Raw genomic sequence first — 23,344 nt, forward strand, 5'->3', positions numbered from 1 at the left:
CGAACCTATTGGAGATTTGTTGTGGTTGTTCCCTTTGCTCTTGTTCAGGTTTAGGAGGGGGCTACTCAACCCTGACCTTGATAGCCATCTTTGAAACCATGACCTATACATCATCCACATCCTCCTCCACGTCCTTAGCCACGATCAGAACGACCATTTTGAACAAAGCATCTCAATGCCCCAGACCGTATGTGCTCTTCAATTAGATCCTGAACTTTGTAGCATTCTTCGTAGTGTGTCCCTGATATTTACATTGCTTAGTGGGATCGACGAATGAAGGGGAAGACGTGAGTTGGGACGCTCGGACTAGCTCAAAATTGAAATTTTTGTATATCTAAAAGCTTGGACGTTGGAGGGTGCAACGGTGGGTTGTGTTTTGCCTCTCTTTCTGGCCTCCAAGTTCTTTTTTATACTGATATATCTAGCTACTCAAGCTCGAAGTGCGTGTATGTTAACAGGTGGATCAAATATAAAAAAGTCTAGAAAAATACCTGGACGAAGTTCTACCTTCATCGAATGCAATTGCTATGGTAGAGTGCAAATCAAGGATGCTCATAGAGGCTTTGGCAAACCAATTCATATATTGTCGTAATGACTTGATATCTCCCTGAATGACATGTTGGAAAAAAGGTAAATTTGTAAATACAAGCTTGCATAGAAAGTGTTAATGAATCGATTAAATGTTGAGGTAGAGTAATACCATTTGAAAGTTGTTCCCTCCAAGGTGGTTGGGAACAATTGAAAATATATTCGCAAGTCTTTGGAAAAAAGGTTTATCAGGGTAAGATAGGCCTTAATGTGTGCCTTTAGGTTTGAGGAACCATCGTAATTACCAAAACTCGACCACTTGCATGTATCTAGTAGTCGAGCTTGGATATCTTCAGGGGGATGAAAAGATTAAAGACAACTAGCGTTGGATATCTTTATCTACCTAAGGAGGTGGCAATGCTTTAAACATTATTTGTTGTTCGCATACTCGTGATTTTTGGGGTTTAGGGTTATAGAGATAAACCAACAAAAAATTCTCTAACACTGAATTTTGTAAAAACTTAAAGAAATATTATAATATTTAAATGAATAAATAAGATTAAGTAATACTCGGTGAAAAATATTTATAAACTTTTGGACCTAGTAAATTATTCAATAACATTATTAACAAATATTGGAGTGATAAGTCTATATTGAATATTGAGTAATTTCTGTTATAACATATATAAGTTTTCGATTGATGCCAAGTTATTCAAATTTACACAAATTTAGAGGTAATTTGAGTCCAACTATCTCAAATAAAAGTATTATATTATTAATATTTTTCGATATTTGGTTAAGAGTGAAGTATTTAACATCTTCCATAAAAAAGAAATTCACTTTCAGAAATATAGCAACATTCTTTGGAAAATATTTCCAAAGACTTTTCTTCTCGAACATTAATCAAGAACAATATTAAGAAGAACAATATTAAGAGTTGCTGACTTGATTCATAAGAGGAATATTAACGTAAGAATATTGAAATCAAGTATTTGCAACAATAATTTACAACAAATTCCATGTCAAATGACAGGATTTAACAGTCTGGCAGAAGTTACCCCAGCAGCACAATTTCCTTGCAGAAAACTATAATTTTGTCCATATATACATTGGGAACAAATATTTACACCTACAATCATAAAGTTAACAATGGTAATTTCCTGAACGTAGGCATCTGAGAGAAGAACTGGTAAGTCATATAACCATCACATTGCATGAGAGAAAAAAAATGTTCGTGAAGGTCATATTTGCTATATCTATGATAATGAAGTTACAGACCAAAAGGGGCTTACACCTCGTTTAAAAAGAAAAGAAGAAGCACGACTCAGTCGTTAGGTATTTCTTTTAGCCGAGTTGTATATCACAAACAGGAGACCCCTTCCTGGTACAACAAAAGGAATAACATCTACTACATTCTGTACAACACAATCGGTTAGAGGTCAAGAGTATAGAATGGGTGCATACTACAGTCGGTTGTTATGGGAGTTGGCCTTTGTAAGTGCTTTAACAAAGTAATTGCGGATCTCTGGTATTACACGCTGAATCAGAAGAGAATGCCTGCAAACAATTAGAGTAAACAGAAATATAAGATGAAGAATCAGTCAGTCACAAAAAATGCCTTGATGCTGATTATCCAGTTTATTTCAAACTACTTATAGAACACAACTGTGTATAAACAGAAAATGACCATGTATAAAAATATCAAATCCCTCGTATCTGATCTGAATACGGTACAAAACAACCATACAAATAAACCTTCTACCTGCTGCTTAATCTTTGAAGAAAATGGTACTTCACATATAAGAAAGGAATGTGGAATACATAATCATATCCAAGATATTATTGGAACCTCCCCCAACCACAACATTGTACCACAGTATGCATGGAATATTTATGTTTCCAAAGGACTATTCCTTACTGATTTTTGGATACAATAGGCTTTTTGAATATTTGCTATTTTCACTAGTGACATTATTCACGCACTGAGGGATATGGCTGTTTAATTAAAACAAAACATGGTCATGAAAAAATAGATTAGTGACATTTTCAAGCCTCAAGATCCAAATTTCCTTTTAAGTCAACAACATTCTTCTCGAAACAGCACGCACAACACTACTAAACCAGATGACCAATTAAGACATCATAGAGGTAATAAAACGCCCACAAGAAGTAAACACGGAAACGAGGAAATCGGATCAATACCCTGGCCTCGCACTCAATTTGTCAAATTGCTCCAAGATAAAAAGGATGCATGCATGCCTCAGTGGTACTGCATTGAAGGCTTCTGAAAGTTCGTACATACTTGAAACATTTTCTAGTGATATATCCTGTCACAAAAACATGGGGTAATGAGGAAGCCCACTTTCAAGTATAATATTTAGCACATGGATACATAAATAAAAACTGGTTTTCCTAGATCACCTGTGCAATTGTGTACTCACAGAGCCTCTTAAGTCCTTCCAAAAGATATTGATCGGCTGCTCGAAGAAGATCTTGAGCAATATCCAGTGTGACATCAACTGATCCACAATACACAAATCTGAATAGAGATCAGACAAACAATGAGATATAAGATGCCCAGAAATTATTAGAAGCATTCACAGACCAACTTTAATAAAATGCAAGACAGCAGAATTTAGTGACCTCATCATCAACTCGAAAACCTCCCATCTAATATTTGGAATCTCTATGTCCCTTGCCTCCTTCTCCTGACATGCAATAAAATACATGATTCACAGATATGAACCATAACTTAATGCTTCAAATTAAAACATAATTTTTGGTAATTACTTAATATTAGATCCACCGTTCAAATCAACAGTAAAACCATAAGTGAAAAATAAATACCTCATGAAAGTCAACAAATGAGTTCCTTTTATGACCAACACACTTACTTTGTAACAATGTAAAGGACTTACAAGAATTGCTTCTAGTGATATCTTTATTAATTGGAGTGGCTTTAGTGGTAGGGTGAAGGATAAAGATGATTCATGGGTGAAGCTAAATATAATAAACTCACCCTGTAGCCACCGTCAAACATTGCACGAAATGCATCTGAAGATGCAAGTAGACAAATTCTATGTGCATAAAATTGTTTGCCTGCAACGAAGAACAAAGATCACCAAGTTTACTACTACACATGTCAACTGAAGCTACAACACATTTCAGGGAAGGTAGTTCTCAAGCTACAATTTTAATGATGAAACAAGGTGGACAAAAAGCATCAAACCTTCAACCAAAAATGTAACGTCGGACAATGTAGCATTGTTTACATACTGCTCTCCTAAATATACCTGCAAGATAAATAGTGTTTGATCATAAACATACCAGCTTTTAGAAAATCTTATTCCAGAATTATTTAGACAAGGCAGTCTGAAGAGAGAACTTGGCATCGGGATTCTTATGCAAATGGCAAGCATGTAAAACAGCAAAAAGCATTGATCAAGATGACTGCTGGCTGTTAGATCATTAGATGCTCGTTATATTAAATGTACCACAGTATTTATATATAGTCATGTCATTAGTCATCTTAAAATATCATATAAATCTGTTAAAAAGTCATTGTTATTGGCTACTAACTACTAAATATGAAACCAGGGTTTAAAGAAATTTTAAATAACAAAGTATTTCCAAACACGTGTTACATTCATATAAGCAAATTACACTTATACCTACTTGAGTGCCTATAAAGATCTTACCTATGAAGAAAGTTTAAGCCTAAAACTGTGGATGTAACAATTTCATCTACCCTTAAATGAAAGTTGAAGGAAAAATAAAACTTATGAAAACATTCTTTTATAATTAAATTCTATGCAGTGAAATTGTGAAAACTGATGTCAAGTCAACTGGATTTACCTGTGGCGTTGGAGAAAGAGGAGGAGCATCAATAGGAGACAAGGTTGATGCTTTATTGGCCAACTTGCATAAAGCCACAGCACCATCAAGTTGCTGCTTAGAGCTAGATGAGCCAAGAAGCCCGATAAGCAACTCAAGACCTGCATGGACAGATGCTCAGCTTCAAAACAAGAATAAAAAGGAGTTTATAAAACAAAAACCCAACTGAACCTAAAACCCATGAAAAATATTTTACTAAGATACATACCGTAGTGATCAATAAAAACTTTTCTCTGATCATCTGCAGAACAAAGATGCGCAAGAGCCAAAGCAACTCGCCTTTGACAACCCTTTTCTGAAACTCGCATAAGATATAACAGATGGTTCAGCACCTATAAAAAGGAAAAAACATCACATTACAAATTTGAATACTATAAAACTGACAATCAATATAGTAGTCAGTAGAACTCCCATCATTTTAAAGATATTAAGTATTAATAACCAAAAGCAGAAAGTATCATGAATATGACATCTTACACGGCCCTGAATCTTCTCCTCTAATCTTTTCAACGTCTTGGCAACACAATCTTTAGTTGCCTGCAACAAAAATCAATTCCGTAAATGTCAATATTGGTCCAAGATGAATTTTTTAGTAAAGGCATCAAAGGGCAAAAGCGGAAACTGCAAGTCAAGGTATGTAGTAAAGAGAAAGCTTACTTGAACAATAAATTCTCCATCTTGCAGCCTCTGAACTCCACCTACCCTAATGAAATCGGACACATTATCCTATTGGACAAAATAAAATAAATAACCCAAAACCAGAGAATAGTTAGTTAACTCAAAGTCTCAAAGTAACAAGCTTTTTAAGCAATTAAGACAGAAAATCTTCAGTCCAATCAAATTCAGTTATATCATACCTCATTGTCTGCAAGGCCATAAAGAGCAAAAGCAGCATTATGTTGCAAAGACCCATTTTTTGAGTCAAGAAGCTTGAGTAATGGCACTAAGCCACCATTGTGAGCAATACCAGCTTGGTTATGTGTGTCCTGAAATCAGCAAAAACGTATAAATTTATATTCAGCCAAAAGAAAGAACCACCAATTCAACCTATAAATGGACACAGGTGCATAGTAGCTTTATATAAAAAGGTGTGATATATCGCTAAGATGATTTCCATTCTCAGAGATAAGCCACACATAACTATATGAGGACTAATGAGAACATGGAAAGGCATTGAATGTGTTAAAGATCCAAATGCTATCCAGCAGAGAAAGATACAACTAACTTATTTCCAAAGATATAATGGCAACTTTATATTCCAAACTAATGCAAGTAAATTATAAAGGGGAAAAAAAAAGAAAAGTAATAACCTGGGCTAATCTTCCCAAAGCGAAAGCGGACATTTCCCTGAGTTGTACATCAGATGACTGAAGCATTTCTATCAAAGGTTGGACAGCACCTCTCTGTACAATGTGAACCTAAAATCAAGCAGCACAAACAGTAAAAACTAAGGTCAACAGAATATGATATATGATACATCATAAGAGTAGCAACTATACTGCTCAGTACTCTACTATCATTGAATCTTATTTAACAAGAAATAAATAATACAAAACAATCAAATTGGAAATGGGGATGTCACCAGACAATTGCTTCAACTAAAGTTCAGTTATGAATTGGTTCTTATCTCCCCCTCCTCACTATTCAGGCATACAAGCATAAAAGGGAACTATTTATATGTGTTTGTGTGTAATATTAAACAATTTAAACTTGAAAACTGGAGTTATCCACCCAATTAAAGTTTTGCTTTTGTCCTTTACATCCTGAAGCTTACGCTTACCTTGCAGTCTGAATCAGTTGCTGCAAACTGTCCAAGTAACAAGGCTGCTTCTCTCTGGCTTTCAGAGCAGCAGGAACTGTTAAATAAAGTAAAACATTATATATGTTAATTGGAAGATATCTTTCAGTGAGCACATTTGCTAGAATGTTATTGCCATAAAAAAAATAGGCATATAATAATCACAAAACATGTTCAGGGTAGGGAGGGAAAGGGCATTGCAGTTTATCAGGGTCCAGAATTGAGGATAAACCTGAGTAATCCAATAACTGGCTGTAAAGCTCCAGCGAGAAGAACTTCTTTCTTTATATTAGGTGAAGAGTGCACTAGATTTCCAATCACACCAACCTGATATACAATCCATTTCATAGGCATGTGCCACATAAGACATGTGCGAACAAAGAGCTGAAAATTATTGCAAAATCTTGCATTTATTATTAAAGGTTTCGTTACCCTCACCGCTTCATAATGAACAGCAGCGTCTTCAGAACGTAGCATTAAAATCAAAGTTGGAAGAGCATTGCATTCAACAATCTGGAAAATCATCATGTTGTGTGACTTGTTTGTAAAATATCCAAAGCTCAACTTTCAGCAACAACTTACCTGATTTTTATTTTCATCATTTTTAAAAGCCAGAGTTCGTAGAGCACCAGCAGCTGCTCTTTGAACCTTTGCATCAGCAAAATCAAGCAAATGAACAAGTGGTGGAATTCCACCTTCCATCCTACAGATCAAGTCAAGATAATAATATTAAGAACAAATCCAAACTAAATTTTAAATATGCTAACCTTAGAAGAAGGCAAAACCTGACACGGGTTTTAATGCTGCTGTTTTCATGAGCAAGATTAGTAATTGCATCCGCAGCCCTACGAATAAGACTATTAATAGCACGGGACGTTAAGCCGTCCTTGTGCCTCTTTAAAAGATCAACAAGATGTATTAAGGCACCACTGTCAACAATGAGCTGTTGATGTTCTGGCTGTAGAAAGCATTTCAAATAAAATAGTAGTTTAGAAATAATATTCTTTTTAACAGATAAAAGAAATATGTCAGACGAGAAAAGTACAAGTAAATCTAAAAATTGCATCCAATTATATGAAATTGTCATACACACACACACACAATTCAAACTCCACTCAAACATGACACAGTCATCAGTCCTAGTTATTTGGGCTTCACCATAGTTACAAAAAAAGGAGATGGGCAGTGCTTCTATATTCACATCCGACAACCAACACTAAATTAATCTTGTAATTGACAAACAGGATACATAAATTTCCGTTTAGAAATCAAATCAGTAGTATCTCACACACTCCCACGGTTACAAACAAAAACTACGGACCTAGTAGGCTAGACTGGCTTTCAAGGGTGGATCTTCATCAGGACCAAAGGGAACAATCCCCCCATCTCCCGTTCCCGAATTTATTTGTTTGTGAATCTATGTGGGACATTTGCTCTAATGAAGAATTTCACAAGAATTCAACCCACCACGAATTGACTTTCTATTAAATCTAATGGTTTTTGCACCAAGTACAATGCTCAAGAACATCCCTTCCTTACTTCTAACTTCATCCAATATATTGAATTTGATTCAATTGGTGATCATTTAAATTTTTTAAACAAGTTTCCATCCAATACTTCATCTAAAGTATCCAAAGCCCAGACGTAATATCATAAAATTAGCAGATCCCACAGTTTTCAAGAATTGGCACATCATCTTCCCCCACTAACTAACTTATGCACATAAACCCTATAATTTTTGTCCTATCAAAATCTTCAGCCAAGTTCCACCACTGCTGACTACCATCAAAGCAGTGTATGGAAAGGGCAATTCAACAAGCTTTGAGAGAACCAGATTGCATTCAGACAAGCTCAATCTTTTATAAATAAATAATTCCTACCAACCAGCAGGTGCTTAATTTAATATGGATTATGGAATTGATGCACGAGGACAAACCATAAGCATTATTACAAATAACAGTATGGTTATATTAAATCAATGCTAAACCCTTTGGCCTCACATCCTCAGTTCTTCTATTCTCTTTGTTTTAATTGAACCCCATCTTTAGAATGGGATACCATGAAGAAACAGTACTTGCAAAATGAAACAGAACAGAACTGAAAGTGGATGATAGTATAAACCACCAACATTTCTGTTCTCCACCTTAACAGACACACACACAAATTACTGTATATTCAGAAATAACTCCATTCAATTCAAGAAGATTATGGCGTCCAAAATTCCACATGATACACATCAAATGGTACTACCTCTGGACTCCATAGTAGTTGAATCGAGAAACAAAATGTGAATAAGATCATCTAATTTTCGAATCACGAATCAAATTGTACCGTGAATAATAAGATTCATGATCAATAATAAAACATGATATTTTTATGCTAAAAGACATAAAAGCACAAGTTCATGATCGATAACTAAGCTTTTTTATTTAGTTTCTGAAATGTCTTATTTGAAAAATATATCTATTTAAATTTAATCAAAATATACAACTTTATTATAGTGCTAAACTTACGTTTTTAATTTTATTTTTACAAGTGCTGACTAAAAGAGATAAAAAAAAAAGTCTTACATGAATAAAGGTCCAATAATTAAAAAATTAACAGTTCAAACAACAATGTTAAAACTGACATCCCAAGGCCAAACACAGTTTGTCTTGTGCTAGAACATAAAAACAAAAGTTACTTAAAGTAAAAAGGAAACCTAGGACACTGTCATTTAGAACTAGGGCTGTAAATGGGCCATCTCTCTTCTCTGACCCACTAAAAAGATGCACAGCCATGAGAGCAGGACAGTGAACTGAAGCAATGAAGTTGTAGGTTTGGAGTGTGGGGGCCAAGGGCAACAAGATGACCCTTGGAGGGGCAGCAACATCCGATTTTGTGATTAACTACTAAGAGTGCTGCGGGATTTGCTGGCTCTGAGGTGTGATTGAACAGCAAATCACGATTCTTAAGATTCTAGACAGAGTCATGTGTCATGCACAAAAACAACCCATTGTATCACATCGTAATAAATCCTGCAAAAATAAATAAACACTCCATCCAATCCTCATTATAAGGTTCATTTTAGAAGGTACACTGGTAACATGTTTTAAAAAATTTAGCTGAACTAATTACTTTCATTGGTCTGTGATAGTGCTAATTAAAGACCAGAAAGTACTATGCTAGACTCAAACACTAATTAAGAATCTTAGTTAAGTTCATTTAACGTTCTTAATTTCATAAAATAAATACATCTTTCAAACTACCACCAGTCATAATTATTGGAAATTGGTGCCCCAGTTTAAATATAAGGATATTTTTTAAATAATAACATTAAATAAAATTGAGATGATTGGAATTTGATTATATTTAAGTCCTTTAAACATGATTAAAGGGAGTACTTATTTAGCAAACCCAACCTACAAATTACAGCATCAGGCATGATGTCTGACACTGGCTCTACTATTACTCCCTTAGTTCCTTTTTAGACCTTTTCTGGATAACCCAAGAAATGCAATGTTATTTAACTTGAATAAAATATTTATTTTCATTTCTATATAACTATAACTGCATATATGTAAACAAATTAAATATTAAGCGATAGATAAGAGTATAAATGAAAAAAAAAAATATTGCGTTGAACTTTGAAATGTCAGTTAAATACAAACCAAAAAACTTTCAAAAGTGCAAACACTTGAAGTATTATATCACTCGCACACCATTAAACAAAAAATAATGAAACAGCATTACAGATTAAAATGCATAAATAAATAATCAACACTCAAAAGCGAATTGAACATTACAAAACTTGGAATCAAACTACAGCCGAAATCACACTCATACTTCCAAATTCGCAAAACACGAAGGAACATCTATCCAAATTATGAAGTACCAAACTAAAACAAGCTAAGACCTACGATGTATAGACGATTAAGTATGGAATAGAATCGAAAATAACAGTTAGAGGGAAATGAAATCACCTTGACGGCAAGAAGTCCTAGTGCGAAAGCGCTCCCCTTCTCAACCTCGTGCTCGAACGGCAATGGCTTCTCGACACGGTCAACCAGAGGCGGCGCCTGAAGATGCTTCACCAACGCCGGAATCGCGCCTCCTTCAACAATCACGTTCACCACTTCCTCTGCAAACACAACCGGCAAGCACGAATTGATTCATACACACGGACATGCAACCGACACGAGGAAACACATAAGAAGAAACAGCACACCGCAACCGCAATCCAAACGAACACAGCGACACACGGCGAGATCGGAGGCATCGATTTACCATTCTTCGCGAGATCGGCGAGCGCGTGAGTGGCGCGTTTGGCCGCGGATCGATCCACTTCGTTCCACGTGAAAGTCGACTCGAGGACGCTCACCTGTTCGGCAACGTCGTAGAGGAGCGCCGCTCGCTCGTCGGCGGTGGGCGGCGCCGCCGAGATCTGCCCCTCGTCGTGATGTTCATCGTCGAGCTTCCGCTTCTGCCCCTTCCGCTGGGAGAGACTCTGATCCTGGCGCCTCTGGAGCTCCATGAACGAGAGAAAAAGCAAAGGAAGGTTCTGAGAACAGAGTGTTTGCTCTGTCTGGTGCGAGAAAGAAAAGAGAGGGTGAGAAATGCAATTGGAGATTTGAACGGGTGACATGTAGAAGGGGCATTTTGGGAAAGGAAAAGTAGCAGTGAAGAAAAAAGGGAAAATAAAAAAGAGCACGCACTCTAACTTTGAGAACAGAGGTGTCTGGCTTTGAACCGGCCACATCATTTAGGGGTCTGGATTGGGCCAAAGCCAAACACTCAACAATACACTTTTGTTTTTTAAACTAAATAAAATCACCACACATTTTTATAATCAATATTCTTGAATTCACTAATTAAATATTTAAATTACTAGTTCTAACAGGTGTGAATTGATATATAAATATACAAAATACACAAACATAAAATATTTAAATTAAAATACGTATAACTGTACTTGTATACATAAAGAGGAGTCTAGATAGTACCGAAAACTTGTTGTACAATTGTTGAGGTGTCAGTTGTCCTTCAGTTCCTAGCTTCCTTCCTTTGTTGTAGATGTTCTGTATGATAGAATATAAAAAACGTACCTTACACTTTCGTAGAGGGTTTTATTTATAGTGTAAGTTATGTATTAACTTACATGTATCGAAGTCCCTATAAAAATATGACTCATTAAGTGTTATTGTAACTGTGATTATTATTATTCATTGCGTGTCTTGAGGTATCCTTTGACTGAGCGTCGGTCACCTTGGTCAAAACTGATTAGTTCGGTACCATAAACACTATTAAAAAATAAAAAAACTGACATAAAAGTTTTAAAAAAACAGTTTATATATGAATAAATTTAAATTATGTAAAAGCGTATTTTGTGTTGTTTTTTCATTTTATTCTTTTATGAAAAACTTCGTTCAAACATACCCATATTACATTTGTTTCATCTTTAATAAATCAATGTGGTGGAATGGTCTAAGTAAATTTTACCTAAATTACTGAGCAGAAAATTTGGTCCTTGTGAACTTTAATTTTATTTTATTTATCACGAGTGAGGAGCATGTACAAATAAATTTTAAAACACTATGAGATAATCATTATTGGACATGAAAATCAATTTAATTTAAAATTTGAGTCTATTCCTACTAATTGGATTTAGTTTGTAGCAAGAGTTTTGACTGCTAAGGGCATCAATTTTCAACTTTACAATTATTTGTTGATTCTCTATCGTCATATGATTGCATACACCTCCTTTGAGGTTAGTAGTAATCTTTGCTTCTTTCAAACATTGCACTTTTTTCTTGCACAACTCCCTTACTTTGTTGTTTTTAATGATTGTGTTTGGTTCATACATAAAAATAAATAAGGACAAAGAGTGGGTAACTTTATTAAAAAACAAATAAAAGAATAGTTAATAAAACATGTGAAGTGTGTAAAATTTTCAAATTACGTAGGAGCTATGTGTAATAACTTCATATAAGGTGAGTTTTGTACAATTCTTCCTAATTTGATTTCTGTACACTTCTTTTTATATTCTTCTAGATTTTTTATTTATTTTTATTTTGAAGATGTCTTTTAAGAAAAAAAAAACATGTTTCAGATTATATGATAGACTAATTGCAATATATTTTTAGAATAAGTTATACTAATATTTTCCAAAATTTTATAAATTAACATAAAAAAATTCTAAAGTTATATTAATATTTTTAATTTTTAATTATTTTACATAAATCTTCCGTTTATTGTAAAAAAAATTATATTATTAATCTTTTTACATTACACTCTTTAAGTTTAAAAAACATTACACAATTTCTTGAAGGTTTGAACACATATACTTCTTTTCATATTAAATATGTATCTCCTTAAAAATTGTAGGACTTTGGGTATAATTTACTATTTTTTTTATCTTTTTTGTAATTTGACTTTGAAAAAGGTTCTTAATATTTTTAGTCTCAGATATAATCCATTCTTTGTAAAAGTTAATGTTTATAACAGAAAAAAATGGAAAATATTAGTAAAAATGTGTTAGTGAAAACTGAATCATTCAAAATGGCAAACGTGATATCGATGGGGAAAGGAAGGAAATAGTAAAAAGGATAAAGAAAAAAACTCGTAAAATCACGAGCATGACGTGTTTGTGTGATTCTTTCGGCAAAAGAGTAAAGAATGGGAAAAAAACCCGTTCAAGATGTTTTCTTTTTGCACCCTCGTAGTTAATACTCGTGCCTTCGTATTAAGAGCAAAACGACTAAAATATCTTTCTTTCATTGTATCATGTCACCATCACTATTAAAGCCATTCTCGTGATAGTGTTTTCTTCTTCCCTAATGATACTTTGAGAACAACAACTACTCCATTATATAAATTGAGATTGATGATATGAAAAAAAATTATTTTCGTCATTTTATAAATTAATAGAAGTTTTAGAAAAGAAATGAAGTTGTAAATTGGTGTAATTTTCAATATATCACTTTTTTTTTTCTTGCAACTCGCTTCACGTACACTATTTTTATTATGTTTTTTTTTCTTAATTACTTGAATGGAATGTACCTTTTTAATCGATCCACTAAAGAGATTCCTTGTCTCTGCGACTTAATTGCATTGCGAAGATCATTTTTGACATCTTCTGACTTATATTAAAAATAATATGAAAAGAAACTAAAAATATATTTTGGGAGAGTGAAAGAGAAAGAGTCAAAGGAAGAAAACGGCATTGTACCAATGTTTTTGTCTCTATCTAATCTAATCTACTCCAACAAAACAACTAGTATAGTGGTGTCTGACCGGTAAACTTTGTTTCCCGCGTTATCATTACCCGTTCCAACCAATAACTAATAACTAATAACCAATAACCAATAACCATTCCATATTCATATTCTTTTCTTCTCCAACCTTCTCTGTTTTCTTTCCTACCACTCCAACTCCAAGACCCTTTCAAACTCCATCACCACATCATTTATTCATTCATTTTTCTCATTCCAACCACTTCCACCACCATGTCCCTCTTTCTCTTTCTCTTTCTCTTTCTCTTTCTCTTCCTCCTCTTCTTCTCCATCACCCTCTCCCAAACGCCCCCCAGAGGGCTACTCATAAACTGCGGGGCCCAATCGCCGGCCCAATTCGATGACCTCACATGGTTCCCCGATTCGGACTTCGTCTCTTCGGGCTCGCCCATAACCCTCAACTCCCCCGTTCTCGTCCCCACTCTGCAAACCCTTCGCTCCTTCCCTCGCCAAGTCAAGAAGCACTGCTACTATGTTCCCGTGTACCGCGGCGCAAAGTACTTGGTGCGTACCACCTACTTCTACGGCGGAGTCAACGGCGTCGATCACCCTTTGCCCCCCGTCTTTGACCAGATCCTCGACGGGACCCTCTGGAGCGTGGTCAACACCACTCGAGATTACGCCAACGGAAACTCCACCTTCTACGAAGGGGTTTTCTTGGCCCAGGGGAAGATCATGAACTTCTGCATCGGTTCCAATCCTTACACCGATTCTGACCCGTTTATCTCTGCTTTGGAATTCTTGATTCTCGAGGATTCTCTCTACAATACCACGGACTTCACCAGCTTTGGTCTTGCATTGTTTGCGCGGAACAGTTTTGGCTACTCCGGACCACCCATTCGGTTTGTTTGTCCTTTTCATGCCCTCACTGTTCGAACTCAATGCCCCTTTTGAAGTTTTGTTCATTTAGTAGTTTCTTTTTCCTTTTCTCTTTTCTCTGTCGTGAGAAAAGAAAGTAACCTTTAAGAGAGGGTTGCAGCTTACAAGGCAGCTAAGGAAGCTTATGGATTAAATTCCGAACAGAAATTGGTTTTTTTCTTATGAATTTAATTAGAACTAGAATGTAAGGAAAGTGAAACTGTTTATTATAATGTTATCCAGTTACAAAAGAAGATGATAATTAAGAGAATTTTTTTATACCCTGAAAAATCGACCCGTTTTTTAACTTGATAATTGAAAGAAATTTATGATATCTGATAAATTTAGGAATTTTGTTACAGTTAGTTCATGATGACGACTCTTTCATCCAAGACTAATTGTACCAAAACCTTTAAATTTATCAGATATCATATCGACTCATATTGGACTTTACGAGTTTGCTTTTTACTGTGAAACCATTACCTTCGTGTTCTTTTTATTTGTTGTTTCCCTGGTCTCTGATGCAGAATTGTTTGTTTTTTGTTGTTGTTCAGGTATCCTGATGATCAGTTTGACCGTATATGGGGGCCTTTTGGGCAGAGTAGTTCTGCCGAAGCAAACACTGACAATGTTTCTGTTTTTGGTTTTTGGAATCTTCCACCTAAAAAAATATTTGAGACGCACATAGGATCCGAACAATTGGAGTCCTTGGAACTGAGATGGCCTACAGAGCCACTTCCAAGCTCTAAATACTACATCGCTCTATACTTTGCTGACAACACTGTTGGATCAAGAATTTTTAACATAAGCGTAAATGGTATTACTTATTACCATAATTTGATTGTGATCCCATCAGGCATTGCTGTATTTGCCAGCCAGTGGCCTCTTTCTGGTCCTACTACAATAACTTTGACCCCTGTTGCAAGTTCAACCCGGGGCCCCTTAATCAACGCTGGTGAAGTTTTTTATCTGCTGCCACTTACAGGAAGAACTTCAACTCGAGATGGTATAGTTTTTAATCTTACGCTTGACATTATATCTTCGCCAACAAGAAAATATAAGTTTCTAAGCACAGGATAGAAAATGTATTCCTCCAGAGCCACTGTCTAGCAATATATCCTAAGGTCTTTTATGTCACTAATCAAAATTGCAAATTTTAAAATGACTTTATATGAGAAACGGCCTCATATCTAGATACAGTTGACTAAAGTTCTAGAGCAAAACGATTAGAGGAGTGGTGTTTTGCACTTTTTTTAAGAGAGAAGGGGGAGAGAAATTTTTTGAAGAGATGAGTTAAAGAATGATAGAGCTACGAATTTTTTATGAATGATTGGAATAATTGAAGATAAGCATCGTATAGGTCAGTATACTGTCACTGTAATAGTATTTTTTATTGTCATGCTTGCCCCAGCTTGGTAAGAAAAATAATTGAAGATAAGCATCGTTAGGTCAGTATACAGTTACTGTGATAGTATTTTTTATTGCCATGCTTGCCCCAGCTTGGTAAGAAAGAGTTTGAAATTGGACAAATTTGTTTATAGTGAGAAGTGTAATGAATGCCCATTACTACTCGACAATTACCACTACTTTAACCCGAGTTTTGTTTTCCTTCTCACATATCAAAGAAAAATTCTCAAACTTTTTTCTGGGGTTGGGGATTGAGGGTAGCATGCCATTGGCAGCCCAAGAAAACAACAGGACCTGCTCCTGGTTGACTGGTTATTGTTTATTTTAAATCAACATTTCCACATAGCTGTAGTGCGCTTGAACATTAATTGTAGACATGCAAGGTTTTTAAAAGGGTAACTTTCTTTTGACAGTTATTGCGTTGGAAAAAGTAAAAGAGAGCCTTCGAAATCCACCACTGGATTGGAATGGTGATCCTTGTATGCCTCAGCAGTACTCATGGACTGGCATCACATGTTCTGAAGGACCACGTATCCGTGTAGTGACATTGTAAGACCAGACTTGAGTTGTTATAGCTAGCACATGGCATCCTGTCCTTTCAGTTTTGTTGTGCTGTGTGGATGAATAGCTTACTTATGATTTCCTTTTTCGTTCAGAAACTTGACAAGTATGGATCTTTCCGGATCTTTAACACCCTCTATTGCCAATATGACAGCCCTGACCAACATGTAGGTTCTTAAGTTTACGTATATCACTTTATGAAATTTAGTATTTCAAATTTTCTGATCAGTAAATCATTACCTTTCTTGCAGCTGGCTTGGGAATAACAGTTTAACGGGGCAGATTCCTGACCTCAGTTCACTAAAGCTGTTAAAGACACTGTAAGTTTTTACTTGGCGTGTGTGTATTTTTAACTGTGACATGATCGTTTATCTTTTAGCATATGGTTTACCTCATCACTGGCTGTAGCTAGTCTATCATTTTTCATTCAATGCTAACAAACATATTTTTGCAAGTTATTTTTATCCTAAAGCAAATCATGTACATATCGAAGTGTTTGAAATCTAAGAAAACTTCAATGTATTCATGGACTCAGTATTTGCATATTGTTATTTTATTTTAAGGCACTTGGAAGACAATCAATTCAGTGGAGAGGTTCCCTCATCCTTAGGGAACATCAGCAGCTTGCAAGAAGTGTAAGTTGTATCCTATTCTAGATATACTAGAGGTTACAAGCAAATTGTGTTCTTTGCTATTTGAATACGTGAAAATTTTCCCTACAAGCCTCCTCTTTTTTTCCGATTACGTTTTGATACCTTCATTATATCTAGAAAATTAGTCAACCTATAAAACTATATTGATTATGATCATTATGAATTTAGTTATATGAGTAATCTCCACTCATTATTTTGTTATGCTTGATTATTAGATTAGTAAGAATCAGAACAGACATTTGTTCAAAGCTAAATAAGTTCTTTGGCCTGATAAATGAGTGTGCCGAGGAAAAAACAAAGTGAATTTGACATCTGTTGAAGAAATAAGAGACTTGATTGTTCAATCCTTGAATGTTTTGATTTCGATCAATCTAAGAAATCTATCCATATGAAATTTCACTTATTTGTAGAATAGAGAATTTGAGTTTGTTGATCTTTATTACTTGGTATAACTGCAATTATGCCTGAATACGTCTTTCATGTAGCTTTATCATTGCCATTAAAAATTATATTTACAACTCATGTCCTGGAGAATTTAACAGATTTGTTTCACTACAATTATTTTCTGTGTACATTGTGTCACTCCAATTTTACCATCCCTGACTCATGCACCTCATCAAATTACAACGTTTTGCTTTTTTCTTGTTGGAAACTTTTTATTTCTCATGATCGACTACTGAAATGAGTTACTCTTGAATTCCATTACATGTCCATGTACTTGTCTTCCTTTCCATATTTGTTTTATGTTACCTGATGATTGTCCCCCCTCCCCCATCTGTTTGTTGCAGATTTTTACAAAACAACAATTTGACTGGTCGAATTCCTGAAAGTCTCATTGGAAAACCAGGACTGGATATCAGGTAAATAGAGACCTATCTCTTCTTATTGTCAGCATCAATCACAGATGCTGTTTTACTGACTTGAGCTTATTTATTATCAACAGAACTTCTGGAAATAATTTCTTATCCCCTCCGCCATCTTGAGCGATTTTATTTCCTTCCACTTGTAAAGATGAAGACTATCCCTTTTTCAAGAAATTTTTATTCTTTTACTGCTTGAGTATTTTGATTCTGTGGTGAAAATTCTTCTTTTACAACTCATCAACCCAAGATGAAACTTCATCTCAGCCTTTCCTTGCTGGAGGACATACGGATTTCTTGTATTGACTTGGAGTGTACTTTCAGATTGGTTGATCGTTTGACTCTCGCTTCCTTTCAAAATGGAATGTTATTTCAAATTGTATTATACAAATCCTTGTATAGTAATTATTCATTAGTTTATTGAAAATTTTGGGTTTTTTTTTCTTGTTTTTCCATAACTTGTCTATTTTCATACTTTTGTAACTTGTATCATGTTCTTATATCAGAGTAATCACCGTGTTTTGTATTTTTACCTGAAGCAATTGTTCATTTATGGATTCACTCGGCAAGTGGGCCAAGTTAAATGTAATATAGTTGAAAGGAGGTTCTCATCCTTAAGGATTAGTAACTATATTAGCAGTTATGATTTCCTTTATATAGAATTGCATAAACATAAAATTCTTAAACTGCATAATGGACTGAAAATAAAATAAAAAAGTTCACAAAGCTAGAGTTGAAAAGATGATTGAATAAATAATTATAATTCTCAAGTATGATAAAGTATTCATATTGAATGAGACTTGAAAACTAATATGCAATTTTTTGTTCATACATGCAATATACAAGTTCTCTTGTTCTACTAGGCTAAACAAAATTAATTCCTTAATCCAATCTCAATAAATCAATTCTTTGATTAAAGTAATTTTCACTCCTGCATTAAGATTGGACCAATATTAATAGTCAAATACAACAACTCACCATGTTCCAACAAATGAAATCTTTGTTTGATTTAGTTTGTTTCAGAAAAAAAAAACAATAACATTTAATCTCTAAAATCAAGTACAGTGATTCCTCTACTCCAAACACTAAGCACAAAATCAAATCAATTAAAAACAAAATATACTTGGATATGTAGATGAGTAGAGTGATACAATGATAAACAACAGCAGAATATTACATTTCTAAACTAGCTTAAGTTCTCCTCCCTTTGCCATTAATCTTTTTCTTCTATTTATAGTATTAGTTACTTTGTCTTTAGTTGATTTTCCACACTCAAACCCTTGGATCTTCTGCTTTGTGGATTGCATTTCTTCATTTGAAAGTATCTTCTGTGTTGAGCTTTTATGTAGCTTACTCAACAGATTGTTTTTCTTCACTTTGAGGACTTCCCATGTGTTGAGTGTGTCTATGACTTGTTTACCATATTCTAAGCTCAAAATGCACATTTCTCTACATTATGTTTGTTCAACGCTTTGAAATGAAATTTTGGAATGCTCTCTGTCATGCCAATTTTCTGCACTTAGCGAATTTTTTGCCCTAACTCAAATCTGCTCAAAAACTTCTGACTTCTTCTGTATCAAAATCATATAGATATGTTAAAAATTGTACACATTCTAAATTTTTAAGTTGGTGAGAATTTTGTTTTGCAAAAATAATACCAATTTTGCAAATTAAATGCCTAAATCAAGAATAATGATGAATAAGTTTTACACTTACATCAGTCAATCATATATATATATATATATATATGTATATTGTGCTTTTTTTTATTTCTTTTGTATTTGGTAGGAGGATAAGTTTTTGTTTTAACCATTCAACCTCTATTCTTTATACATGACCTGGTGGGGGGACTTTATAAGTTATGTTCGGCTTTCATTTGATATCTTACAAATTCAGTAGCACTTAATTTAATTTCAATTGGTGATTTTTTTTAAAGCAATATGTTTATTACATACAGTCATTTAAAATTAAGTATTTAATTAACACGTGTGTTGTATTAAACAAATGTTTATTTTTAAAACTAAGCGTTATAACCAATAATTTTTAATATATATATATATATATATACATACATATTATAATAAGTAAATTTCCATAATATATAAATTGAATTTATGATAAACAACTTAAATCGTGATGTGAGATTATTCTGTAACTATTGAGAATTAAGAGTAGTTAACTATTCAATCACTTAAAAATGTTTCAGACTTGCATATTGAAAAGATAATTGTTTAATCTTTGTATGAAATAGAATTTGTGACACTTTTCACTCTATGAATTCAAATATTGGTGATTTTTTTAGAAGCGTAGACTGATATTTCTCTCCCTCTTATTTTGTTTTATAATTTATTTAAGAAAATGTATTATTTTACCACAGCATAATAATTGCTTGGGTTGATCGATCGATGAGATGTATGTGGCTGACAGGTGCCCATGTGGGACTTGCAAGTTGAGGAACCCTGCATCTCACTGTCTCATTGCTCTTCATCAATCAAAACTACCCATACAAAACAACCAAAAAATAACTACTCACCTCTACCATGCCATTGCAACCAAAGCCAAAATAATGCACAATCCAATGATTATACAAGTCAGAATTTACATTGTAATTTCTCAGATCCACCCAAATTAACACCTAATCTACCATGGCAACATGATTTGTTGGAACAAATATAAGAAATAACCAAAACCATAACCAAAAACAAAAACAAACTTATTCCAAAGGATCAAACTAAATAAATAAACATAGGCGTGGTGGCATGCAACATCTTTACTTTACCTCTCTAATTTTCCTTTCTTAAGTGGGAAAAGAGGAGGCAAGGCACTGCTCTTCACCTGTGTGCAAATTGGCACGTTAATCATTGGTCTAATTCTAATAGTAGCTGACCTTGTTCTCTCCAAACCTTTCTTTACCCTCTTCACTTGCTGCTCTTTATTGTTGTTATTCCTTGACCCTTCTTTCCCTTCTTTTGCAGCTACATCACCCAGTGAGCTTGCAGAAGAGGAGGAAGACGAGGAAGAAGAAGAGGGTGACAAAGAAGAAGCACGTTGCTTCTTCAACCTCAGCAACTCTTTCCATAGAACAGTGCACTTTGGTGGCCTTGGAGATGGGTCATCGTCTACAAACCAATTTACTCTACTGCTATTACTACTACTCTCTTCTTTGTTGTTGCTCACCACTGCCTCCTCTTCTAATTCCTCTTCCTCTTCTTCCTCTCCCTCTTTGGGTTTCAGACTGATCTTGCTGAGCTTCTCTAGGTGCTGCATCTGCCAAAAGGGTAGGAGTTTCCCTTCAAAGAAAAGCTCATCAGCAGTTACCACTGTGTTGTTGTTGCTCATGTTGTTTGAAAGGAACTCAAACTCAGCAGCATTCCTTGTTCTCTCACGTTCCTTCTCTTGATCTTTCTCATACACAGCGTTTGGACTGATGGAGATGAAGTTGTTCTCATCTAAGAACTCTGCTGAGAAAGATATTCTAGGACTTGAAGGTGCATCACTAGATCTGGGGTTGCCCTCAATAGGTTCAAGGGAAACCATAGTTTTTTTTTTTTGAGGGTACGGAGAGATGAGAGATTGTGTGTGGACTTGTTGGCAACTGAGGTGTGTGTGCTTAGGCTCTACTCTAGCATATGCATGAGAATTGTGATTTTTAAAGGGGGAGAAGAGTGCTTTAATGTTGCTTTTTATTTTTAATCCCTCTTCTTTTAACTGTCAGGACGGTGAGATTATAATAATCAAATGGTCTGGTAAACCCGAAACAAGTGATTTAAGGTTCTGTTTAGAATATAGGGACAGCACATGGACGCCTTGGGAAGTAAAAGACAAAAGCTTTTCATCAGCAATTCTTTGCATGCAAGCCTAACCCCCGTGTCTGCATGCTTTAATATTTTTTTGAATGTGTCTCTGTGACTGGTTTAATAATTACTTTTTACCATTTTACTTTCCCATTCCATTGGTAGAGAGGGAAAGGAGTAGATATTTTCAAATTTATGGAGGGTGTTATGTTATGTCATGTTGTCAAGTATCACAATTTTTTTGGCATGAAATTACTGCTGCTGTTTTCTTTAATCTGCTTAAATAAAATAATGCACGACTTGCACACTCCTAAATAGATTTGGTGTGGTCAGTGTCACTTGAAAGTTCAAATATAGATCAAGCAAGAAGATATTGGTGGGGTTAGAACTTAGAAGTTGGAACAAGAAGTCTATTATTCAAATGCTTGAAATTTCACAAGAAGCTAGTTTGGCATAAAAGATGTTTCAAACATTGGATTCCCTTAACTGCTAAAATGGAAGGAAAAAAAAACAGTTCAGACTAAAATTCAAAATTTATCTGAAGATTGGAGGCTGAAAGAAATAACAATAAAGTCGATTGTGAAAAAAAAGCTGATTATCTCAAAAAGTAAAATGACAACTCCATGTGATTACATGAATGAATGGTAAACATTTTGAAGCCAACATATGCAGGCCTTTTTCTTTCAGATTATTTAGTAATGGTTTGGGCAGTGCAGTACAGAAGATGATACAGAAAAGACAGAAGGGGATGAAATTATTTGAAGTTATATTAAGGCTTGACAAATAAGCTTAAGGATCCTTATGACATATATATTACAATTAAAGTGCTTGGTCAAAGAAAGATAGGATTGTTATTTTGACTCCACCTGCATGCAGGGACTTAACATGGAGGAGTCCCAAGCATGTGGGCACATGAGAGTAGTTTCTGAGCATGTGACAACTGGGGTTAAAGATTGAAGAGATATTAATGAAATGACCAAGTTACCCTAGAAATAAGTTGGTCACAGCTGGTTGAGATTGTTATTTTTTGTATGAGCAAATGAGTTGATTGTCCTAAGAAGAGGAAATCAAGAGTTGGGGTCTTGAAAAAGCTTCCATTAAGATTTGGGCAGGCTCTAATTAATTCCTGACAGCTAATAAACATTGGGGTAAATCTTTCAATTATTACACATTGGCTGCTTTTGTTTATAAGTACATTATCCTTGGGCATTCTGTGGTCCTGCCGTGGACTATTATTGAAGTCGATCCACAATAATGTTAAGTGACAGCAGTGTGAAAAAATACAAAAAACTTAAACATGTGATTTCTCATTAATTTAAGCTGCTAATTATGCAGATCCTTACCCAAACCAGACACTTCTATCAAATTCAAGGACAATTAATAATACTTCATCTTTTCTAACACGTCCACATCCTGAGATTTCACATTTCACCAATTAGTCAGTTGCTTTAGATTGTTCTAACATTTAATGTTCAACGGATTTTATCCATAAATTGAGAATAACATGCCATGTTTTTAAGCCCCTCTAGTGATTATCCTCAACAACAACTCCTACTACTACACATATCTGCTTTACAGTTCAAGTTTTTTTGTAGTGCCAGCAATTTCTTTATCTCGTTCTACAGTTCTGCAGAAAGACCAAGAAGGGAAGGAAGAGTCTAGCCATCAACTGTAAAGATCAGTGCTTCTCGGCACATTGACCTGTACCATTCAAGTGGGG

At 34.7% G+C, this 23,344-nt stretch overlaps 3 protein-coding genes across 4 annotated transcripts; 1 reads left to right on the plus strand and 2 right to left on the minus strand.

Moving 5' to 3' along the window:
* Positions 1-1,703: 1,703 nt before the first annotated feature.
* On the minus strand, positions 1,704-10,924 carry LOC137827626 (ARM REPEAT PROTEIN INTERACTING WITH ABF2). 2 transcript variants are annotated; one of them, XM_068633839.2, is made up of 19 exons: positions 10,487-10,924; positions 10,183-10,340; positions 7,006-7,178; positions 6,803-6,923; positions 6,659-6,733; positions 6,453-6,547; positions 6,203-6,278; positions 5,733-5,840; positions 5,280-5,408; positions 5,080-5,148; positions 4,900-4,959; positions 4,631-4,754; positions 4,384-4,523; positions 3,758-3,821; positions 3,548-3,627; positions 3,172-3,236; positions 2,950-3,067; positions 2,731-2,855; positions 1,704-2,085 (listed from the first exon to the last, which is right to left on the minus strand). In XM_068633839.2, exons 1-19 carry the CDS (start codon positions 10,842-10,844, stop codon positions 1,992-1,994), a joined length of 2,232 nt encoding a protein of 743 aa, XP_068489940.1. In that variant the 5' UTR covers positions 10,845-10,924; the 3' UTR covers positions 1,704-1,991. The 2 variants fall into 2 exon arrangements, with proteins under 2 accessions (XP_068489940.1, XP_068489941.1); XM_068633840.2 differs by having other exon boundaries at positions 10,428-10,810.
* A 2,613-nt stretch (positions 10,925-13,537) lies between these two features.
* On the plus strand, positions 13,538-18,360 carry LOC137828393 (Leucine-rich repeat (LRR) family protein). The gene is made up of 8 exons (XM_068634950.2): positions 13,538-14,333; positions 14,904-15,355; positions 16,170-16,305; positions 16,413-16,484; positions 16,569-16,637; positions 16,881-16,952; positions 17,759-17,830; positions 17,914-18,360. The coding sequence occupies exons 1-8, from the start codon at positions 13,705-13,707 to the stop codon at positions 17,951-17,953; spliced, it is 1,542 nt and encodes a 513-aa protein (XP_068491051.2). The 5' UTR covers positions 13,538-13,704; the 3' UTR covers positions 17,954-18,360.
* A 2,034-nt stretch (positions 18,361-20,394) lies between these two features.
* On the minus strand, positions 20,395-21,667 carry LOC137828658 (uncharacterized). The gene has a single exon (XM_068635322.1). The coding sequence runs from the start codon at positions 21,365-21,367 to the stop codon at positions 20,606-20,608; it is 762 nt and encodes a 253-aa protein (XP_068491423.1). The 5' UTR covers positions 21,368-21,667; the 3' UTR covers positions 20,395-20,605.
* Positions 21,668-23,344: the final 1,677 nt, after the last annotated feature.

The sequence above is a fragment of the Phaseolus vulgaris genome, chromosome 7, assembly GCF_051622355.1.
Source record: "Phaseolus vulgaris cultivar YP4 chromosome 7, ASM5162235v1, whole genome shotgun sequence".
Taxonomy (NCBI): domain Eukaryota; kingdom Viridiplantae; phylum Streptophyta; class Magnoliopsida; order Fabales; family Fabaceae; genus Phaseolus; species Phaseolus vulgaris.

Bases quoted from the DNA above. Each gene is read 5' to 3' on its own strand.
- LOC137828393 (XM_068634950.2), top strand. From the start codon at position 13,705: ATGTCCCTCTTTCTCTTTCTCTTTCTCTTTCTCTTTCTCTTCCTCCTC. The intron at 16,953-17,758 runs GTAAGTTGTATC...TGTTTGTTGCAG, and splicing joins ATCAGCAGCTTGCAAGAAGT to ATTTTTACAAAACAACAATT. The intron at 17,831-17,913 runs GTAAATAGAGAC...TATTATCAACAG, and splicing joins AAACCAGGACTGGATATCAG to AACTTCTGGAAATAATTTCT.
- LOC137827626 (XM_068633839.2), bottom strand. From the start codon at position 10,844: ATGTCACCCGTTCAAATCTCCAATTGCATTTCTCACCCTCTCTTTTCT. The intron at 5,149-5,279 runs GTATGATATAAC...TTTGTCCAATAG, and splicing joins ATGGCCTTGCAGACAATGAG to GATAATGTGTCCGATTTCAT. The intron at 3,822-4,383 runs GTAAATCCAGTT...TTTATCTTGCAG, and splicing joins CTCTTTCTCCAACGCCACAG to GTATATTTAGGAGAGCAGTA.
- LOC137828658 (XM_068635322.1), bottom strand. From the start codon at position 21,367: ATGGTTTCCCTTGAACCTATTGAGGGCAACCCCAGATCTAGTGATGCA.